At 39.7% G+C, this 24,135-nt stretch overlaps 1 protein-coding gene across 3 annotated transcripts in view; it reads left to right on the forward strand.

Annotated features, from left to right (window-relative positions):
• TEC (tec protein tyrosine kinase) overlaps positions 1–23,646 on the forward strand; it is a 137,290-nt gene extending 113,644 nt beyond the window's left edge. For all 3 annotated transcript variants that reach the window (XM_050790138.1, XM_050790140.1, XM_050790139.1), the window contains 10 exons: positions 3,414–3,468; positions 9,209–9,288; positions 10,465–10,598; positions 13,715–13,789; positions 14,558–14,729; positions 14,846–15,062; positions 19,021–19,085; positions 21,454–21,572; positions 21,661–21,818; positions 22,968–23,646. In XM_050790138.1, the coding sequence (XP_050646095.1) occupies positions 3,414–3,468; positions 9,209–9,288; positions 10,465–10,598; positions 13,715–13,789; positions 14,558–14,729; positions 14,846–15,062; positions 19,021–19,085; positions 21,454–21,572; positions 21,661–21,818; positions 22,968–23,051 (1,159 nt within the window). In that variant the 3' untranslated portion in view covers positions 23,052–23,646. The remainder of the gene's footprint in view (positions 1–3,413; positions 3,469–9,208; positions 9,289–10,464; positions 10,599–13,714; positions 13,790–14,557; positions 14,730–14,845; positions 15,063–19,020; positions 19,086–21,453; positions 21,573–21,660; positions 21,819–22,967) is intronic.
• The last annotated feature ends 489 nt before the right edge of the window (positions 23,647–24,135 follow it).

Consider the following 24,135-nt stretch of genomic DNA (forward strand, 5'->3'; position numbering starts at 1 on the left):
TGTTTCTCAATTTTTTCATTTGCAAAACAGCAGTGATAATACTACTTAACCTCCTAAGAGTTGTGAGGATGAAATGAGGTAATAAATGTAACATGCTTAGAGCAGCACCTGACTGCTGTGGCTTGGATCTGGAGACCTCGCCAAGTCTCACGTTGAAATTTGATCCCCAGTGTTGGAGCAGGGGCCTGCGGGGAGATGTTTTGATTATGGAGGTAGAGCTCTCCCCCATGGTGAATGACTTGGTACCATTCTCAAGGAAGTGAGTTCTCACTCTTAGTTCCCACGAAAACTGGTTGTCGAAAAGAGCCTGGGCTGGGCACAGTGGCTCACACCTGTAATCCCAGTATTTTGGGTGCTGAGATGGGCAGATTGCTTGAAGTCAGTAGACCAGTCTGGCCAACATGGTGAAAATTAGCCAGGCATGGTGGCAGGTGCCTGTAATCTCAGCTACTTGGGAGGCTGAGGCAGGAGAATCTCTTGAACCCAGGAGGCAGAGGTTGCTGAGATCACGCCATTACACTCCAACCTGGGCAACAAGAGTGAAACTCCATGTCAAAAAAAAAAAAAAAAAAAAAAAAAACAATTAGCTAAGCGTGGTGGCATGCACCTGTAGTCCCAGCTATTTGGGAGGCTGAGGCAGGAGAACCACTTAAACCCAGGAGGTGGAGGTTGCAGTGAGCCGAGATCACGCCACAGTACTCCAGCCTGGGTAACACAGCAAGACTCTGTCTCAAAAAAATAAAGAAAAAAAAAAAATCCTGGTGCCTCTGTCTTCTCTTGCTTTCTCTATCTTATCATGTAATGTCTGCACACCAGCTCCCTTCATCTTCAGACATGAGTGGAAGCATCCTGAGGTCTTTTTCAGATGCTGGTGCTGGCACGATGCTTCCTGTACATCCTGTAGAACCATGAGTCAAATACACCTCTTCTCTTTATAAATTAGCCAGCCTCAGGTATTCCTTTATAGAGGTGTATGGTATCTGTGTCACATTTTACCTGTGTGTGTAATTCTTCCTGATGGGAGAATTCAGGGGAGCCACTGTTGTCTTTTTTTTTTTTTTCTTGCCTGGAGATAGATAGTCACAGGAGAGGAGAAAGAAGCCACCAAGAACTGAACTGTTAGAAAATCCTGACCATGAGTTAATTCATCTATTTGTATATGACTCCTTCCTCCTTTCTGTCTTTCAACAGACACTTAAAGGTCTGAATTGATATCCCAAAGAAGGGAACATCCTTTCCAGGGAACTTGTCAACGCCCTAAAAATGACCCCTCAGAACAGGATTTTCAAGAGCCTTCCCTTTGTGCAGTAGATTCCTTCGTTCCTCCTTCTGAGGAGCTGGAATACAGTAGATAAGGCAGGGGCCTCCTCCTTTCTCTAAATATCTTATGTCTAGTTTCCTCTTGAGAGCTACAATTTAGCTTCACTGATTTCTTATATCTGAACCCAAGATGAAACCACCTTTGCTTACTCTTATTGTGAAGATGGACTGGATCTTCTGTTTTTAATAACTTTTTCTCAATCTCTCAAATCCTGCTACTTTATAATTCATAATTAAAGCTCCAGGTATGTTTCCTTAGTTAATTTTTATGAATGTTTTTGGCACTTGATAAATGTTTCTTTGTATCAGTGGAAAAGCATTAGGGACAGAATTCTGTTCTCCTAATTTATTATATTTCTCAATTGCATTCAGAAATGTATTGGTCACAACTGCAATTTTGTTGAACTTGGTCTCATTTCATAAAACGAGGTCCATGTAATGAGATGTTGACAATTCTGAGGCCTGGCTCAACACCTCAGATTCCAATTAAAATGTCTAACAGTCTAGCTTGGATGGAGGCTGTAATTTGCATTTGGCTACTACATAAAAGAATCTGGACAGAAAAAGATCTTGTATTGTCTTTTTTGTTCTTTGTGTTTTTCCCTTCTTTAGTCAGGGAAGGCCTATGTTTCCCTGTCTTAGGGTTTTGCTGGGCCAAAAGCAGGTGCTGGTTCTCTTATGGAAGGCTGAAGCCGTACTGGGAAATTTAAATGTCCAGAGGAGCTGAGCTGATTTTATAACATTTGAAGTCTCAGGGTATATGACTGTGGTGGAGAATTCCTTGCCAACGAGTAAGGATCTAACAAAATAAGTTTAAAACCAAAGGCCAAAGAAAAATTATCTAAGTTCATGTTCTTTTGGCCTGTTTGCTTAAATCACATGGAGGGATCGATTATGCTGGGGAAAGTACAGAGAGGCAAGTATCTCTAAGGATGAGGTGGTTAATGACAGCATCAAGAAAAGGGCTTTCCAAAGGATAACAAGAGGTACAGGACCAGGCATGGTGGCTCACGCCTGTAATCCCAGGATTTTGGGAAGCCAAGGTGGGCAGGTCCTTTGAGGCCAGGAGTTCGAGACCAGCCTGGTCAACACGGTGAAACCCTGTCTCTACTAAAAATACAAAAATTAGCCAGGTGTGGTGGTGCATGCCTATAATTCCAGCTACTCAGGAGGCTGAGGCAGGAAAATCGTGTGAACCCAGGAGGTGGAGGTTGCAGTGAGTTGAGATTGCGCTACTGCACTTTCATCTGGGTATCAGAGCAAGACTGTATCTCAAAAAAAAAGAAGAAGAGGTACAGATTGGCAGGGTCTTGGGATGTGGCACAGGGTGGTTGAAAGATCTCATGGGAGGGAAGACCAGCTGATTGGTCATGGCAGGACATTTCTACAATAGAGTCTTGGGCAACCACAGGACTTGGGGCTCTGCTGGAAACCAGCAAGTCTGAAGACCCAGGAGGCCTGTGCTTATGTTTTGTTGTTTCTTTTTTCACTTAGGACCTTTGTGAAATTCATTGAGGGAGCCACCATTATGACTTGAGATGAAATCTGCTGCCATATTGATAGGAGGAGGGCTTGGAATAAGCCTTAGTTTGGAATAAGATTTAGTTTGAATTAAAGACAGTAATACAAAGTGCCACTTCCTGCATGTTTGAGTCAGTGGAGTAAAATTCATTCTTGCCGTGATTCTAGTAGTGAAAAATTGAAAATGATTTTTATGTTGAACAGTGAAGAATAGCTTAAATAAATTATGGCACATGCATACTATCATATGTAGACTTATATTGATTTGCAAAAATATCCTATAGTGTTATATGAAAAATTCAGATTATAGTATAGCCTATGTAGTTTGATCTCACTCTAATAAAACCTAAGAATATGGGCATACATACATGTTTTCATAGAAATATGGGTAGAAAAAGTCTGGAAGTATATACATCAAAATTACTAGTTGTCTGTTATTGAAATTATGAGTGATATCTTGTTCTTATTTGTTAGATTTATTATTAATGAGTGGAATTACCTTATTAACTCTGAAAATAATAAAATACGTCCTAAAAACCTGAGGCCTGAAATGTATTGTTTTTTCTGTTCAGATGGTATTGCAGAAATATGAATAGAAGCAAGGCAGAGCAACTCCTCCGCAGTGAAGTAAGTGTTTGTACTTGTGGGTTTGGCTTAAGGGCAAATAAATTTTAATGAGTCCATAATAAGTAGTTCCACATATCTCTCTTTCTAAATTTGTTCAGCAGTGAGCAAGTCTATGCAAAACTATTCCCAGAGGCTGAGGGAGCTCAGAGACTGAAGAAAGAGGCTGACAAATTCAGTTTCTAGAAAGAAATATTTAATAGGGACTTATAAACAGAAGTAATCATGGGTGGGCCTGTGGCCTCAGGGCAGTTATCCCCACACCTGCCCTCCAGAAAGTATTCTTTATATAGCAAACTTTTAGGGTAAAACATGTGCAGCTGGACATGTCTTTAGCCTTTCTTACCAGCACATGTGACCACTGTGAGGTTAGATAAGCATCTTTATGAAAGCATTGTTTAAACACCTTGCTGCAAACACCTTGGTAAGTGGGGATCGAGCACTGGTCATCACTGTGGTTTCACTTCAAGGTTACATCACTCTTGCCATGTTAACAGGCTGTTTTCCTACTCGCTACCCCTTGAAACTGGCCCTTACAATTTCATATGCCCAAAGCCTTGGTAAAATAACCAGTGTGGTTATTGTAGCAGTGGTTTCCCCAGTGTGTCCTGTTACAAAAGAAAACATAGCTTATTGAACTTATGCAAGAAACTATATTGCCACAAAATAAGAATACTCACAAATAGCTTCCAAATTTTGGAGAAATCAGGTAGAGAGAATAGTTAATGCCTCAGTTTGGCTCTCAAAATTATACTTTACTCAATTGCTGTAAGCTTTAAATAGTTCAGAACACACAAAAACACAGTTTCTTGACTCTTCTTCAGAGTAGCAGCCTTCCACACAGGTTGTTGTCCATTCACCTTGGAACCGCCATCCACAAACCATGCAACTCTTGCTTGGTCGGTTGAGAGCTGTTTATTGGGCACTGTAGAATCCAGCAGCTACTCACACAGTTCCAGAGTCAGTCTTTGGGTTAGAGAGGCTCCCTGCTCATGAGTGTCTCCTCCTTGTACCCACCAGATAGTGTGATCCTGTATGAACCATTTCCATTTTATGATGGAACTCTTTTAGATACTGCTATCTCCATTAGAGTGTTCCTCTGACTTCACCTGAGACAGCACGGATATTTCAGGTGTCAAGAGCATTTTATGTTCTTTAGTCGTAGATGTGGCTATAGTTAGCATCCATAGCAAGGCAGTAAATGCCCCTCTAGTAGAAGTTCTCTAGTCCAGAGTGCCAGTAGTTGTCACTGGGAGGTGCTAACTGGCTTTTGCCATAAGACCTAGTAACACTCAACAAAAGACTATCAGGTAGAAAATTTGTCCCTACCAGCATTCCAACTTTCTCTACACTATGAACTTGGACAGTCATACTGGCTCCCATTTATCACATCCAATTAATATTACTTGAAGGGCAGGTTTACATGCCCTCTATTTTACAGTAGAAGAAACATTCCCCAGTCAAATACAATGTTCATTCCCATAAAACATTTAGATAAAGGAGACACAGCTACTTTACATAAAACCTGTTCAAACATTCCAACTTTCATAGTCTTATAAACCCTTATGTTTTTATGTTTTAGTCCTAGGAACTTCTCTTCTCTACCTCCAGAACATTTTACCCTCTGTTGTGCAGAAGGCTTTAGGTTCCCAGCAGGGGGTTGAGCCAAGGGACCCTAGCCCTTTTGTCAGTCTTTATCTTGATTAACCTGCTTCAATTTTGCCCTGAAACAATTGTTGGTCAGCCTTATATCATTATAATCTCTGTCTTTTAGGTTTTTACGTTTCTGCAGACTGGAGATATAGCAAAGTAATTCTGGGCTCTTTAATATTGGGGAACCAGCAGGGGCTCCTTTTGGTCCACACAACCTTCGGTAGTGTTGTATTAAGACCTTTGTTTTAACGCCATTAATTTCCATTTTATTCATTTGATTTTTTAATAACCATCTAAAGATTTCCTTCCTGCTGGGACAAGTTCTGTGACTTTCCTTTCTTTTTCTTCATTCTCTTTCTACCCATTTAGTTTTCTCTATATCATTTTTTCCTTCATTTTGAAACAACCTTTAAATAACCTCTGAACTAGAAAAAATGACTTTTTCTTAAGCAAAAGCTCTATCCTATCTTTTATGTAGCCTTCTTCACCAAAAATTCATCTTACTTTCTTTATACACTCTGTATATAGAATTGTTTCTCTTACATCTAGTAGTTTTAATTATATACACTAACTACTATTGTAACTCTTAGTAGTTCTAATTTCCAGTAAAATATCTAGGAAGTGATTAATTTTAATTAAGCTCACATACAAGTCAAACAAGTGTCAAAAACGTCTCAGAAGCAGCAGTTTTATGACCTGAGGCAGAGACAACCTAAACCTGTCTGACTAGTAGATCTAGGCAAAATGTCTGAATTAAATTCTGAAGATGTTTCTATTTTATTTTACCAACAATTTAAAAACTAATTTCATTTACCGGATGTTTTCTTAGATCACATAGAAATGTCACACATATATAACACATATAGACATATAGGCATACAGGCACACAGGAGCAAAACATATAGCTTACATAAAGAATTGTCATTGCCACCTTTCAGATAGTTTTCATTTTCCTTTTGTTAGCACAGCATATCCTGTAGCAATTTATTTTTCATCCTGGAAGTAAAAATTGCTTTATCAAGTCCCATGAAAACCTGAGCATAGATGGCTTACCTCATTCTTAATTTTTAGAGAAGCCCCTGGGGCTTTCCACTAACCACCACAAGGTTGTCCCTCCTGGTAAATTTCCTTCATTAGGCCAAACCTCTGTCACAGCCAGAATGATCCAGGCCATAGGCTACAATTCCCTTGTGTATGTATGCCTTGCATTATGAAGGCGTTGCTGCAGGGCTGGGTGGGTAGTAATGTCACTCATTTTTTTCTGCTTCATTCCTGGCTAGGGAAATATCATCACCCACTGTGTCCCGCAGTTAGACCATCCAAGCAGCCAGGGGTTCCCTAGGGAGTTGTTGCTTTTTATTTTTATTTTTTTAACTCATTTATGCTGGAGGTTGCAAATTTTTTGTGTGTGAAAAATCAGACCTTTGATGACTTTGAGCCGTAGGATGTAAATAACGCCCACAAGCTTAGTGTTCCAATAATGGAACCCTAGGCATAAATGGATTAAAGCCTAATCAAGTGAAGCGGTGGGAGTAGAGAAGGAAAAAGGAAATCTGCAACTGTTTGTTATCAATGAGTAACAAACACTACTGTTCTAGGACCAGCCAGTAGTTGGTTAAAGGTCTTTGCAGTCTCTGAGTTCTGCAGCAGTGTATTCCCTGGCAGGGAGAGTCTCCTGTAGTGGCCCATCCTCATTTTGCTGGAGTTGTTGCACTTTCACTTTCCTTAGCATGAGGGGCAAGCTTACTCTAATGCTTTCTTCCTGATTGATCATTTGCTGTCTTGACTTTTAGTACTTAAGTATTTGTTTGGTTTTTTTTTTTTTTTTGGCTCGAAGTTAGTTATTTCAAAATAGTTTACATTGATACTACATAATGTCTTTTATAAATAAAGCATTAATAGATGTTTAATTCCATTTAGAAATAAATGTGCTGAAATTGCTATACCTTTAAAAAGAAATAAAATGAAAGGGTAAAATGTATAGAGGGAACTACCCTGTGCTGAGTAATGGGACCTGGGTCTCCCTGTGACTTTTCTAGCCTACTTTTCACATCTGTAAGAGAAGGAGTTGGACTAGAAGATGATCTCTACAATTCTCTGCATTTCTGATCTAGTTTTCTATTTAGCTATTGTTCCCAGTCTTTTAAACTCATGTTTTCTCATTTTACCTCCTGCTTAGTATCATGCATCAAGATTTTGTTGAGTGCTTGTTTTTGTAGTTGATGTTAAAAAAACAATAGTAGGTGACTTTGGTTAATTCTGACTACACGTAACCATGCCCACAGGATTCTTCCATGCCTCTCTGGAGACCCCACAGGGAGAGGCAGATGTAGCGGAGTGAGTAGCTAAATGGCAGCCTAGGGACCAGATCCTGCCTCTACTGCTTACTAGCTGTGTGACCTGGTGCAAATTACCCAGCCAGTCTTTCTGTTTGTCATTTCCTTACCTGCGAAGTAATGTGGGGATAACAATAGTACCTATGTAATAGGACTGTTTTGATGATTAAATAAATTGATATGCTAGAACATTAGAACAGAATAAATTTTCAATAAATAAATGTGTTTATTTGTTTGTTTGTTTATTTATTTATTTATATTATTTAAGATAGTTTCTCTCTCTCTGTCTCCCAGACTAGAGTGCAGTGGTGTGATCTTGGCTTACTGCAGCCTCTGTCTCCTGGGTTCAAGCGATTCTCCTGCCTCAGCCTCCCAAGTAGCTGAGATTACAGGCATGCACCACCATGCCTGGCTAATTTTTAGTAAAGATGGGGTATTTTTAGTAGAGATGGGGTTTTGCCATTTTGGCCAGGCTGGTCTTGAACTCCCGACCTCAACTGATCTGCCTGCCTCAGCCTCCCAAGGTACTGGGATTGCAGGCATGAGCCACCGTGCCCAGCCTCTGTTATACTTTTTACTGATCGATTATTACAGTTATTATCCCTAATTGTTATCAGGTATTTTTGTGGGGCCTTATTTAATTCCATTGTTTTTCCTATGAAGAAGAGTACAATTTGTTTTATTTTTCAACTAATAAAGGACACACTTTTCATCTTAAAGCAATTTAAATACTAGAGATTGATGGTAGTGTTACTGGACAGAGAGGTATTTGAGGTTCGTAGGGTCTATTTCTTGCTTTTCAGCTTGGAACCTGAGAAAGATTTGACCTTTAGTCTTTTAGCATTGTTTCCAACTCTTGATTTTCTCTGCTTAAGTTACTTGTGCCTCCATCTCTCCTTTTGTAAAGGCTGATATTTGGCTGGGTATGTTGGCTCACGCCTGTAATCCCAGCACTTTCGGAGATCAAGGAGGGTGGATCACTGGAGGTCAGAAGTTCAAAACCAAGCTGGCCAACATGGTGAAACCCCGTCTCTACTAAAAATATAAAAACTAGCTGGACATGGTGGTGCACGCCTATAGTCCCAGCTACTCGGGAGGCTGGGGCAGGAGAATTCTTTGAACCCAGGAGGTGGAGGCTGCAGTGAGCCAAGATCGTGCCACTGCACTCCAGCCAGCCTGGGCAACAGTGCGAGACTCTGTCTCAAAAAAAAAGACTGATATTTAACTTCAACTTCTAGAGAATTAAGAATTTTTAAATTCATTCTTATAAAAAGCACTGAGACATTTATAGGAAAATTCAGTGTGAATTGAAAATCATACTGAGTCAAGAATCAAAGCTTATAACAAATACAAAAAATGTATGAAATGAAACCCAATCATTAAGAAATATATTTTTCCATGACAGTTTTCCTACATGTCCAGGCCTTACAGGAATTGCAAAATCTTGTCTCTCAGTTCTGGAAGGGCACTGAGAGATTGTTTGATTGAAATGTCTCACCATTTGTGAGGATTTGTGATTGTGGGGAATTGAATGCAATTTCTTTAACTACTCTCCTAGCGCAGTAATTTGAAGTACAAAGTCATGTGGGTGGGAGAAACCAAGGGGCCCTATTGGTAAGTTGTGCTTCTTCAAAGCAGATTTTCTGGGAAAGAATAATAATTATAAAATTATAATATTAGGTTCTTCAGTATTCTCCATGGTGATGCTATTAGTAATTGGAATAAAACAATTTTTTTCTGAACTTGGATTTTAGGATAAAGAAGGTGGTTTTATGGTAAGGGATTCCAGTCAACCAGGCTTGTACACAGTCTCCCTTTATACCAAGTTTGGAGGGTGAGTAATCCTGCCATTTTTTTTTTTTTTTTTTAATAATTTAGAGTTTTTGCATGAAATTCCTATGTAGTTTATATGGATTCCTAATTTTCATAAAAATATGCAGCATTTCACCATTAAAAAGAAAACCTGAACTTGATTTCTGAAGTGTATATACTGTTTTTTGTATTTATATTTTCAGTAATTTTCCCTATAGTTTTTCATATGTATTTGTTGAGTATGGCTATAATAACTTTAGTAATATTCAACAAACATTTATAGTGAACGGTGCTGGTCACTAAGGATAAAATCATGAGCAAAGGATGCAGAGACCCTGCCCACCAGTAGGTTAGTAGATGCTACAGCCCAGTAACAGACAGTGATGGTAGTAAGTGCCATGTGGGAGGGTAATGTGTGTGTGTGGTGGGTTTGGGGGTGGGGGATGGTAAACAGCCTAGGCACATCTTGAGTTAGTCATGAACGCTCTCCCAAATGACATCCAGGCTGAGACCTGAGAGGTGAGCAGGAAAAACTCAGAGGGAGGGGACGGAGTGTTTCTGACCAGGAAATTGCCTGGACCTAGAGGGGAGAGAGGATGTGGTGAGTTCAAGTCACTGAAAAGTATGTTGTAGCTGTGTGGTAGAATGGGAGCAGAGTGAAGGGAGGAGAGAGAAGCCTGAGAGTTGAAGCAGAGGCAAGTTCATGTCAATGTCAGTAAGTCTGAGCTTTACCCTAAGAGCAACAGGAGTCATCTTGAAAGCATTTTTAGCAAGAGAGGACTAGAGAAGATCTCTGCTCTAGAAAGGTACCTAAAGTTGAATGTTTAAAAGTCTAATTTATTCGCTATTGGCGATTTAAGTATTCTAGACATTTGTAAGTTTATGCAACAGCAGGAACAAAAAGCAGTAGCTGCTAATAGCTACGTTAAGATTTCCAGCTGTTGGTAAGTGGAATTCATAAATGTTCTCTTTCCAAATCTCATGCAAAGGGCCATGTGTGTTTTCAGTGAGTACTTTAAAAACTTTGACATGCTAATATGAAAGACGAAGCTAAGAAGAACATAGGGGAAGTAAAATTCGTGCCAGGAATAGAGGGAATCATATGGATAGATGCTGTGGTTGCCCTTGTAGAAAACACCTTAAGAATGAAGTTCTGTTATTTCAACTTGGTTCTGACACATTTTGATTTTTGTTCTAGAGAAGGTTCATCGGGTTTCAGGCATTATCATATAAAGGAAACAACAACATCTCCAAAGAAGTATTACCTAGCTGAAAAACATGCTTTTGGCTCAATTCCTGAGATTATTGAATATCATAAGCACAATGCAGCAGGTAAGTGAGCTGTGAAAACCTACTTCAAATATAAGGTTGTGATTAAAATGATCAGATACTGTGATTAATTCCTTGAGCAGTTTTATTTTATAGTTAGTTCATTGTAGAATGTGGTTGATTTAAAATTACTGCCTATTAAAGGAATAATATATACAAAGAATAATTAGAAAGAATATCAAGTTTTATAAAAAGCTCTGTCTTGACCTTAGGACATGAGTTATTCCATTGGTATATAGCAAATGTTCACATTACATTTATACACTGTTGGTGGGAGTATAAATTAGTTCCGCCATTGTGGAACACAGTAAGGCAGAAACACCATTCAACCCAGCAGTCCCATTATTGGGTGTGTACCCAAAGGAATATAAATCATTCTATTATAAAGACACATGCATGTGGGTGTTCATTGCAGCACTGTTCATAATAGCAAAGACATGGAATCAACCTAAATGTCCATCAGTGATAGACAGGATAAAGAAAATCTGGTACATATACACCATGGAATCTGTGAAGCCATCAAAGAAGAATGGGATCATGTCCTTTGCAGGGAGGCCATTATCCTTAGCAAACTAACACAGGAACAGAAAACCAAATACCATATGGTCTCTCTTGTAAGTGGAAGCTAAACAATAAGAATACATGGTCACAAAGAGGGGAACAACACACACTGGAGTCTTTTGTAGGGTAGAGGTTGGGAGGACGGAGAGGATCAGGAAAAACAACTTATGGGTACTAGGCTTAATACCTGGGTAATGAAATAATCTGTATGGCAAACCCCCATGACACAAGTTTACCCATGTAACAAACTTGCACTTATAACCCTGAACTTAAAAGTTAAAAAAAGTTCACATTTATGTGGTATATATGTCCTTGATACTAAAGTCCAAGATATGTCTATTTCAGAATAGTCACAGAAGATGCCAGATAAACCAGGATTCAGTCCTATGCTGTAGATTTCCAGAGAGTAGAGTAATCATATCCTACAAGTTAACCATCTTCTTGAATCTCTGGTACACTACCACCAGAGTGGGAACAAACTGAAAACCAAAAAATAACAGAAACGAAACAACATTTATGAAAATTAAAGTTCCACAGGATTATATAGAAAGATTTCCAGCCTTTGACTTTAAAAATGTAACTGGGCAGGGATAGCCAAGTGCTTCACCCAACTTATGAAAAATTTTGAAATTTTATTGAAGGCACCCTTTGCAAAGCCTGCTATTTTGTGACTGTTCACTTTTTTCAGGTAATAATAATGGTTATTTAGATAAAATTTATATACTATAAAGCCCACCCATTTAAAGTATACAATTCAGTGGTTTTTAGCATATTTACAGAGTTGTGCCAACTATCAGCATAATCTAAATTTTTTTTTAAAGAACGTTGTCATCATCCCAAGAAGAAGTTTTGTATCAAATAATTGTCACCCCATCCCCCTTCACCAGCCCAGCCCCAGGCAACCATTAACATACTTTCTTATAGATTTGCCTATTCTGGACATTTCATATAAATGGAATTATAGAATATGTGGTCTTCCGTGACTAGCTTCACTGACTTAACGTAACTGTTGTTGACGTTGTCATGTTGTAGTATGTAGATGCATTCCATTCCCTTTTTTAAAAACATACATCACGAGTTTACTGAAATAATCAGATAATATAAACAAAATGAACAGGGCTTGACACATAGTAATTGCACAATAACTTCTACTTATTATTGAGTCACAACCCAGAGCCTAACACAATATTTGTGGAATGCTTAGGTTCTCAGGCCAGCATACAAGTCTACATTTAACTCTTAAGTAAAATAACAGTTTCAAATTGAGTATAATAATGCTCAATGTTGAGATGGGATCAACCCCTCTATCTTCAAATACAGGGGGAATATCTTACCATCCACCTGTTGTGTTAGAAAGTCGTGCTTCATCTACTTATGGAAGCCAAGACACAGCCTAGATATGTAAAAACTATAGGTAAAATGAGGTTAAGGAAAAAATTTGCTGACAATATCACTAGGAATTCTAGACAATGAAAATTGACATTAATGTTTATTGCTGTGATGGACTTCCTGAACACATTGTTAGAAATTGGTTTGTGGCCAGGTATAAAAATAATAATTCATTGTATGGATTTTGTTTATTATTCATAAGTTGATGGACATTTGGGTTGTTTCCACATTAGTTCTCTTATGAATAATGCTTCTGTAAACACCTGTACACCAGTTTTTGCGTGGAAATATGTTTTCATTTCTTTTGGGTATTTACCTAGTTATGGGTATGCTGCGTCATATGGTAACTCTGTGTTTAACATTTGAGGAACTGATTTCGTATCAATTTATATCTCATTCTGTTGTTTTCTTTTTTGGTGTTTTTGCTCCCTAATTTTTTCTTCCGTATTCCTGTATAAGTTTTATTCTTCACTGTCATCTCAATTCATTCAACAAACATGTATCAAGTGCCTACTGCATGCCAGAAACAGAGCCAGACTTTGGGGAGACTGTGGTGGACTAGGTGTAGTAACTGATCCTGATTTTCCGAGACCCTACCACTTGCGGGGAGACAGAGAAGTACATAATGATTTTAAATTGCTTTGAGATATCTTGTAGTAGAGGAAATACAGAGTGCTATGGGTGTTTTTGGAAGAGACACCTCCTGTTTCTTATTTAGTGCTGTATGCAACTTGGGTTAAAAGATACACACTGATTTCCAGTAGTTGGTATTCCGAATTGTTGCTTAGAGCCCGATTTTTATGCTAAGATTGCTAATACTGAGTCATGTCAGGTGAATAACTTTCATTTTTAGCAGACTAATATAATTCCCTTTCATAGTTCAGCTCTCATATTGGAAAAGAACGTGAAATAACTGTTAGAAACCTTTTAACATCCTTTAAAATATTTGGAAAAAGAGAAAGTTAGCATGGTGCCTGTTAAACACTGTAGTATTTAAAAGAAAATGTTTGTTGAATGAATAAAAGCATATAGCACAGTGCTGTATGTACACACAGAGGATGCGCAGTAAATGAATAAATGATGAATTTTATAAGTGAGTTTCCTGTAGCATGTGACCAAGCAGAATGATTATGAATGAGTTTGACTGCAACGCTTTCTTTGATTATTAGGACTTGTCACCCGGCTTCGGTACCCAGTTAGTGTGAAAGGGAAGAATGCACCCACCACTGCAGGATTCAGCTATGGTAACTCTTATTTTGTGGTTGCGTGAGCTGATTTTCCTTGAAAAGAATCCATTGTCATAAGATAAATTTGGATGTATACTATTTCACATACTGGAATTGTTTTCGTAAGTTTATAGTATGGGTTTTTAGGTAATTATACTTAAGACCGTAGCAGCCTAGGTATTATATTTTCATCATTATTCATAATTCCATAGAAAACTTTCTGTCAGTAAAAAAATAAGCATTATCATGTTAACATCTAAAATAAATCAAAGCCCTTCCTGGTTCTCACCAGCTGTATTGCTTACAAGAACGTGAGTCAGGATGAAGGTAAGAAAGAAAGCTTCCAACTTAATTGTCTTTGTCGCTTCTGACAAAAGCCTTTAAAACAGCAGATTACATTATTTCCAACTTGATGGAATTGAAAAAGAAAAAAAAAAAAAAAAAAAAAACAAACCTGAGAAGGGAGAGTGGTAAAGAAGGAAGTGTTTGTTTGACAAAAGTACCTTTAACTTTCAGGCTATATTATTATTATTATTATTATTATTATTATTACTTGTGCAGAATTGTCTTGCCTTCTTCATTTCACATCGGTTAGAAGGGATTCATCCTCCCCACCTTTGGCAGTTCAGATGCAGGTTTCAAGTCTCTTCTGTGTTTTACCAGGAATTATTACAGTGTTATCCTGTAATTTTGAGGTTGATCTTGGTTATAGGTTCTTTTTCCCCTCTCTGATTCATGCTATGTTTTCCTTTTTAAATATGAACATTTTCCCCTTCTGTCATGCAGAGAAGTGGGAGATTAACCCTTCAGAACTGACCTTTATGAGGGAATTGGGAAGTGGACTGTTTGGAGTGGTGAGGCTTGGCAAATGGCGAGCCCAGTACAAAGTCGCAATCAAAGCTATTCGGGAAGGTGCCATGTGCGAGGAGGACTTTATAGAAGAAGCTAAAGTGATGATGTAAGTGGTGATCGTCTTTCTGGCTCACCTTTTTGTGTTAAAAAGTGGCCCCTCACCAAAAACTTGGTAGTTTCTTTTCCTATAGTAACTATATATGTGTATGTCTTCCTTTCCAGGAAACTGACACACCCGAAGTTAGTACAGCTTTATGGTGTATGCACCCAGCAGAAACCAATATACATTGTTACCGAGTTCATGGAAAGGGGCTGCCTTCTGAATTTCCTCCGACAGAGACAAGGTCATTTCAGTAGAGACGTGCTGCTGAGCATGTGTCAGGATGTGTGTGAAGGGATGGAGTATCTGGAGAGAAACAGCTTCATCCACAGAGATCTGGTAACCCTAGCTGCCCACATTCCCACTCATTGGCTGAATTCCTTTGTAACACTGGCTCAGCAAATGTGCAATGATGTGTTAATAGCCAATTTTTGTTCTTAACAATCTTTCACCATTATTTTTAAAGTTGGTAAATTTAACTTGCCCTGTAATTTTAAAGGAAAGATCTTTATTCAGTCTAATTATTTACCTAGTTAATATCTCCAAGCAAGTTTCCATGTTTTAATTTTTTGATCTCCATAAGAATCCCATGAGATAGCTACTCACAGTGGATTCTCTTACCGTCACTCTTGTACAGATGAGAAAATTATCTTCAGGGAAGTGAAATGGCTTGCCTCCTGTGATAAGTAGGGAAGTTGCAGTTGGCCTTGACTTTCTAACTAGATCCCAAGTTCTTTTCCACCTCATACACTATAAACAGAAACTATAGGAGATATCCTTTGGATTTTTTAAAAAATCTCTCAAATCACTGGGAAAACATGGAGGTTCATGTTAACTTCTCAAAATACCAGAAAAAGAAATCTGTTACCAGTTCTAAATTATTGTGATGGAGACAATTTTTCCCTTCTCACCTGTTCTCACTCTCTCCTCCATTCTTCTTTTCCTTCTGTTTTTCTTCTCTACCTGTTCTTTACAAATGCTTTCAGCGTATTAGCAGCAGTGTCTGTCCCCTGAAAATAATCAGCTGAAAATGCTTGCTTTCAGCATATCAGTAGCACTGTCTGTCCCCTGAAAGAAAATAATTCTTTCACCAAGAAGAGTGTAATTTTCATTTGGGACTTCCTCCCATATTTTAGTTTTAGCTTTCTAGTGATAAAGCATGGACACATTTTTTTAGAAAGCAGAAAAACCTAAAAAAAATTTTTTTTTCCTTTGAGACAGGGTCTCACTTTGTCTTCCAGGCTGGAGTGCAGTGGCGTAATCTTGGCCCACTGCAGCCTCAACCTCCCGGGTTCAAGCGATCCTCCTGCCTCAGCCCCCAAGTAGCTGAGACTATAGGCATGTGCCACCATGCCTGGCTAATTTTTGTAGAGATGGGGTTTCGCTGTGTTGCTCAGACTGGTCTCAAACTCAAGCGATCTGCTCAAGCGATCTGCCTGCCTCAGCCTCCCACGTGCTAGGATTACAGGTGTGAGCCTCTGCGCCCAGCCTCAGCAAAACATTTTTTAAAGTTAGCAGTCACCTTAGACAGACATTGTTCTGATAAGTATTTTACAAATAAACTCGTTTAATCATAATTCTGGGAAGTAGATTTTCTTATTATTCCCTTTTTACAGATGAGGAAACTGAGGTGCAAATAGGATAAAATAACTTACCAATGGACAAGTGAATTGTAGAGCCAGGATTTGAACCCGGGCAGCTTGGCTCTAGGGTCCCTACCTAACTACTATGCTATGCTCTCTAGAATTAAAGCATATTAGAGAGTTGAAGATTTGGAGATGGAACACTTGATTTCCTAGGTGTGTTTTGGGATACTTACCTTATCTTAGATTCAGTTTCGGTGTCTGTAAATTGTGGGTTATAATGTTGTTTGGCTTCCAAGACTGTTTTAAAGATCACATTATTTGACTGGGGCAAAGGGCTTTGTAAGATATACATGCTATAGATAGCATCAGTTGTTCTTATCATTATGTCAGGGATAACGAAGAACATCTCTGTCAATTGAAACTCGTAAACTAAGAACCTTTGTCTGTTTTGTCCTTACAAAACTGATAAAAACTGAATATCTGCATCGGTGTGGCAGATTACACCTTCCAGACAGATTATATTTTGGCAAAAACGATTCTCATATTTCTGTGCCTATGACATTGGTATTACTATGGTAGGTTTGTGTCACCCCTTATGGGAAACTTCGGATGCTCTTGTCTTCTTGGTAAAGAATCCTGTTGACCATCCAGCGCAGGCATTGTGGAGTTGTGAAGTGTTTTCGTAGGAAGATGCAGGCAGTCCAGGGAATGGGCATTAACTCTCATTTTATAAGAGACTTTTTTTTTTTTTTTTTTTGAGACGGAGTCTCACTCGCCCAGGCTGGAGTGCAGTGGCGTGATCTCGACTCACTGCAAGCTCTGCCTCCCGGGTTCACGCCATTCTCCTGCCTCAGCCTCCCTCGTAGCTGGGACTACAGGCACCCGCCGCCATGCCCAGCTAATTTTTTTTGTATTTTTAGCAGAGATGGGGTTTCACCGTGTTAGCCAGGATGGTCTTGATCTCTTGACCTCGTGATCCGCCTGCCTCGGCCTCCCAAAGTGCTGGGCGTGAACCACCATGCCCGGCCTATGAGACTCTTAAAATGCACTCAGCAAGAAGGAACCTCATAGTGCAATTGCCGCATAGAGAAAATAGAATTATGAACAGTCAGGAAGAAAGAAAAACACACCTTGGTCTATGGGTTATGGTATTAAAATATTATTGGCCTGGTGTGGTGGCTCACGCTTATAATCCCAACACTTTGGGAGGCCAAGGCGGGCAGATCATGAGGTGAAGAGATCGAGACCATCCTGGCGAACATGATGAAACCCTGTCTCTACTAAAAATACAAAAAACAGCCTGGTGTGGTGGCGGCCGCCTGTAGTCCTGGCTACTTGGGAGGCTGAGGCAGAAGAATCACTTGAACCCGGGAGGCGGATGTTGCAGTGAGCCGAGATGGCACCACTGGACTCTAGCCTGGTGACAGAGCAAGACTTGGTCTCAAAAAAAAAAAAAAAAAAGTCATCATGTCTTCCTTCTGAGAAATACCATGTCTTTCTGTCAAGCTATTTTCTTGAACCTTGTAACCTTGAAGAATGTGCAAGAAAATATAAATTAAATAATCCACAATTGTATTTGACCAATTTTGTACATCATGTTATAATATACTGGGAACATAAATGAAAAAGCGAACTGTATTCACACATAGCTGTTCTTTTGGAGACCGAGTCTTGCTCTGTCGCCCAGGCTAGAGTGCAGTGGCATGATCTCTGCTCATTGTAACGTCCGCCTCCCAGGTTCAAGCAATTCTGCCTCCGGTCCCAGGTAGCTGGGGCTACAGTTGTGTACCACTACACTTGGCAAATTTTTTTCTATTTTTAGTAGAGACGGGGTTTTGTCATGTTGGCCAGGCTGGTCTCAAACTCTTGACCTCAAGTTTTCCACCCGCCTCAGCCTCCCAAAATGTTGGGATTACAGGCGTGAGCCACTGCACCCAGCCTGTTCTTTGACTGGGATGAGATGACCAATCACTGAGCAGAAATATTGGATAAGAGATTGGTCACCCATCATTGTGAGAACTGGATTAATCCAGTGAGAACTGGATTAAGGACTTCAAGAGATGTTCTCATTGTCAGTAAGAAAATTGGATAGTTTAATAAGAACAGGTCTGGGAGGGAGAAAAGTGAGTTGACTCTTCTATTAGCCCTTGTTTAAGAATGACAGTTGGCCAGTGTGGTGGCTCACACCTATAATCCTAACACTGGGGGAGGCCGAGGCAGATGGATGAGGGCAGGAGTTCAAGACTAGCCTGGCCACAATGGTAAAACCCCGTCTCTACTAAAAATACAGTAATTAGCTGGGTGTGATGATAGGTGCCTGTAATCCCAGCTATTCTGGAGGCTGGGGCAGAAGAATCACTTGAACTTGGGAGGCGGAGGTTGCAGTGAGCCAAGATTGCGCCACTGCACTCCAGCCTGGGCGACAGAGGCAGACCCTGTCTCAAAAAAAGAAAAAAAAAAAAAGACAATTGGTAAAGATTATGCAATAATGCCTTATTGCAATATGACTTTCTGACCTGCCTTTCTATTCATTTTTTCAAATACACAATGGAAATACTTCCATAGGGGTAAAAACAACTTATTAAAGGACATTTCCACTCTCTGCAAATGTTGACTAGGTTACACTAAATTTAATATGAACAGAACTTATATTTTCCTACTTAAATGGTGGAATTTTTAAACTAATATACCATCATAATGTTGTTTTCCAGGCTGCCAGAAATTGTCTAGTAAGTGAGGCGGGAGTTGTAAAAGTATCTGATTTTGGAATGGCCAGGTATGTCCAAGTATATGTGGTTTTAGGTGATGTTTGCATTTTTTTGGTGGAATTAATAAGTGTGGGAATAATTTGCAATGACGAAGCAGAAAGGAAATCTTGTTAACTGATTCTCAGATTAAAATAAGTATATATTGTGATGTTAGTAGTTCTCTCCACTAGGTGGTAGTATAGCCTGTTAAATATACTATATTTCCTGGTGTGGATTAGATTTCTAGAATCTTTTGTTTTCACAAAAACATATTTGGTGGTGAGGTTCTTAGTATGTCCATGTCTGCAGTGTTTTTCTTCTCTTAATTTTTATAATTTAATAGTATTATAAAATACCTTTAAAAGGTATTTAGTTTATTTTTTGTCGCTTCTTCCTCTGTCTATCCATTGATTCATCCATACATCCACCCATAAAAAATCAGGTGCCTGCTGCGCGCCAGGCATAATGATAGGCTGAACCACATTAGAGAATAAGACCTACAAGTCCTTGCCCGCACGCAGCTTACATTCAGGAAGAAGGTGAATCAGAAGACCTGATAAAGTTACATGATTGAGCAGGGTCGATACTGGTAAACTGGCTGTCAGTCTGACCCACACTTCATTTGGGTTTCACATTTTTAAATGGATGCAAAAATGAAAAGAATATTATGACATGTAAAAAAAATCTGAAACTCCAATGTCACTGTCCATAAAAATAGCGTGACTGAGACATAGCCTCGCTCATTCATTTAGGTGTTACCTGTGACTGCTTTCCCGCTACAGATGCAGAGTCGAGTAGCTGTCTTGGGGACTGTATGGCCTGCCAGATCTGAAATATGTGTTATCTGGCCCTTTACAGAAAAGTTGACTGATCCCTGTAATACAGATAATTTGAGGTGGTGCCGAGTGACAATGCAGGGCAAGAGTGAGGGTGGCTACTCGATCTGATGTTCAGGACGACCTCTTTGCGATAGGGAGATTTGTTTGGAGACAAGAAGGTAGGAAGTAGCCAGTATAGGTGAAAATAAAAGGATAAAATATTTCAGGTAGGAAGAAAAAGTGAAAAAGCTTGAAGTCTGGGACACGTCTGGCCTGCTCAAGGAATGGAAAAAGCGCTAGGGTAGCTGGCCAACGGGCAGCGCCAGGAATGCTTATAAATGCAGGCAAGGACCAGGCCATGTAGGGCCAGGTTTAACTCCTAAGGAAACTCAGGTCCAGGGAGATTAGAAAACTGTTACTGTCAGAAATGGGACCAGAACTTCCAACTCTTAGGATATTAATTACCCAGTGCTCTTTATTTGCTTTTATATAAAGATACTATATATTTGGCAGGCTGTCGGCCACTTTCATATGTTCAATCTTCATATGTTAGGCTTTCAGAAAATCTGCACTTTTGTATCAACCACTCAAAAACACTCTTTATACCCTAAAGTCAGACTCCCCTGGCTGACAGTTTGATCCAGCCCATAGTGGCATTGTCTGCCAGCCAGCAGCTGGCTTTGTGCTGAGTCATCATCTTTGTCTACAGAGCAAAGGACGTTTGTGCAATTCTTTGAAAATTTTCTCATGGAAGCTTTTAGAAATTAATGGCATACTCACATATAATACAGAAATACATTCCTTTTGTAAATATGTGCTGCCCAGCTTACAGAAAGGGCTGAAGTCTTTTCATCTACCAACCCTAATCAAGGATTCTCCCCCAAAGTTAGCCACTGTTTACAGTTTTTGTATGTTCTTCCAGAAGGACATAGTATGTTCACATAAAAAAGTTATTAAAAAAAATAATAATAATAATAATAAAAAAGTTATATAGTATTGTTTTGAGTGCATGTATGTATGTGGGGATGTTATGTATAAATGCATACTCCACTGTTTACATGTGGCATTTTGTGTTGTGTTTTTGTTTGTTTGTTTTTTGCATTTGCCATCTTCATATGCTATAGTTTTAAATTGTGCTCTGTGGAATTGTGAGGGCTGAAAGCATGTGTGTTTCTAGATGCTTTATACCACTTCCTCTGGAGCAGCTCTGCTTTAGATTTTTTACATATGGGGCCTGTGGGTAAAATTTTATTTAAAGAACAGAATTGCTTACAAAGAAAAGCTTGCAAAGTATTTTATGATACATTGTCTCTATTGCCTTATAAAAAGAAAGAAAAACAGAAAAATCAAAGTGCAGATGGTAATGTGGTGATGCATCCATCTCATGCACTTAAATTAAGCTGAGAGGAAGTTGGAAATCACCAGGTGTGGCCACTGAGGTGAACATTTAGCTTCAACCGGATGCTTGTTGGACTTCAGTCAACTGTGTTTTTGATTGCAAGGGGAAAAAAATGAAAGAACAAGTAGAAAATGCAGATTTTTCTTCAGAGGTGTAAGCCCATGGTGTGTCTTACTCTAGGTATGTTCTGGATGATCAGTATACAAGTTCTTCTGGTGCTAAGTTTCCTGTGAAGTGGTGTCCACCTGAAGTGTTTAATTACAGCCGCTTCAGCAGCAAATCAGATGTCTGGTCATTTGGTAAGATCCATGGTCCATGTTTCCTCATGTCCGTCCGCCCTGAGGAGGAAGTGGATACATCCATTTGGTAATCCTGATTCTTTTCCAGGTGTTTTAATGTGGGAAGTATTCACAGAAGGCAGAATGCCCTTTGAAAAATATACCAATTATGAAGTGGTAACCATGGTTACTCGAGGCCACCGACTCTACCAGCCGAAGTTGGCATCCAACTATGTATATGAAGTGATGCTGAGATGTTGGCAGGAGGTATAGATTTTTTGTGGGCTTTCTTTTTGAATCTTTTAGGGATTGGGCTTGGTAATTAGACAACATGCAGTCTTTATAGCCTAGTGAGGTGCTGCGTGCTTTATAGTGATTTCAAGCTCTAGGTAGGAAGCCAACCCTCTCAACTCAAATTCTGAATAACGGGAAGAAGAATGTAAAGATGTGGAAAATGCTAATAACTACCTCGATGCATTCAGGCTGCTTCCTCACTCGCAAGTGGGACTCCTTCCATCGTTGCCTGAGCTAGGGACTTGGGGAATACACCTGGAGAAGTAGCTCTTTTTTCACTGGGTCACTTGTAGAGTTGAAATATTATTTTTTTACCAGAGTTGGTTTCTTTCTCTAAACCTCAACTTTCTGAGGTCTTTGGAAGTATTGAAATGTCACCTCCTAAAAGAGGTTAGATACCGAATGACTTCTGAAAGACAGTAACATTAGCTCACATGTATTATGTACCAAGCACTATACTTAGTGTTTTGGATTTAGTTCTCAAAACAACACTTTGAGGTGGAGACACTTTGTGCCACTCTGTAGATGAGAAGATTAAGGGTCATGAGGTTGCTGCTTGCCTGGGGTCACTTAACTACAGAGCAGTATAGGCCTGTCTGACTCCAAAGTCCAGGGTCTCAACCACTGGCTGTACTGCCTCCCCAAGAGTTGATTGGGATGGGCATAGACATTCTGGGCAGGAAGTGGTGCTAAAGGGAGAGAGAACAGCTTGAGCAAAGGTAAGGAGGTGGTTATAAACACGATGTTTGTGCACGACAGTGGAGATAGTGGCCGTATTTAACAGACAGCCCATGTGAGGGATTTTGTGGGGAATAAAATTGGGTGACAAGAGGGTGGGGGAGTGGCAGATTATAGAGGGTCCTATAAATTTGCAGGACTTGATTTCACAGGCATGTCTCTTGAAGAGAGACGTGAAAGCAGTGTCTTAGAAAGGTTAGCCTAGCAGCAGTACATGCAGGGTAGATTAGAGTAGAGACAAGACCCCTCTGGAGATGCCTGTATGTCCCAGTCCCAAAGCAGTGAAGCCTCTCTGTAATACGCTATGTTTAGGAGTTGGAGCAGTGAGAGGTTTTTTGGAATGGATTCTGGAACCTACAGCTTCTCTTTGACTTTTAATTGTAGAAACCAGAGGGAAGGCCTTCTTTTGAAGATCTGCTGCGCACAATAGATGAACTAGTTGAATGTGAAGAAACTTTTGGAAGATAAGTGATGTAACCAGTGGCTCCCAGATTCCAAAGTGCAAGGAAGGATGGGCACTTTGTGGCTTTTAATTTATTGAGCACTTGGACATGTAGATGGTTTTACTTGTAAAGTGGAAACACATAAATAATTTGTTTCTAGACGGAATCTCCCAGAGTGTTTCCACTTAGAAACACTCTGTTGCCTTAGAAATGGTGATTAAAATCACTCATTTCTATTCATTCCTCAGGCACTTGAGTGACAGTTGTTTACCAGGCACTGTGTATAGCCCCAGGGTTTAGCCATTTAGGGGTGCACACATGGGACCATGTTAGCTGATGCCAGTTGAAGGCCAGGGTATTTGGGAAGGGGAAGGGTATTAGAGTCATGACCCAGCAACCCTTCTTTTTCCCTTTGACTTCTACAGAAATCTGGGCCTGAGACATTGTCTACAGTTGGGTTCTAGATAAATCAGGAACCCACCTAAATAAGTACCCATCTTTTGTTTTGAAAACATCTCAGTTTTCAAGACTGCTCTTAGTATTACATGAACAATATTTGTATGCTGTATATATTGTAAATATATGTAATATATAAAGTTATATATTTATAAGAAACACGAGTTGTCTTTTAATTGAAACTTTTAATCCTGTAGTATATGAGCTCACCTTCTTAGGACTAGAGACTGTGCCTAACAGCTGTTAATTCATTTCCCCCTGAACATCAAATATACCTGAAGAGAAGAAAGTCTAGACTCTTCTATGAGTAACACCCCCTCCTCACTCAGGTAAATGTGTCTGGGGATGCCTGTCCAGCTTAACCACGTGCATTTGGCTATGTAATCCTGCCCATGGTGGCCGCAGCTAATCAGAATCAGATGGAAAATTAAACTAGGTAATCTACTTCTAACCCTTAAGAATATTCCCTGGGGCACAGGCACTATAATTGGAAGTGCTGGGCTCTAGGGCAGAAGGATCAGGTGACGTTCACAACAAAGTTTGCCCCCACCTCACGCAGGGCCCAGAAGCACCCCAAGTTGTGGTGGAGGATCCAGGAAGCTACCAAGAGAAACAGCGAGCATGGTGTTCTGAGCTGGCTCCCGCACGTTTTT

Source organism: Macaca thibetana, chromosome 5, assembly GCF_024542745.1.
Source record: "Macaca thibetana thibetana isolate TM-01 chromosome 5, ASM2454274v1, whole genome shotgun sequence".
Taxonomy (NCBI): Eukaryota; Metazoa; Chordata; class Mammalia; order Primates; family Cercopithecidae; genus Macaca; species Macaca thibetana.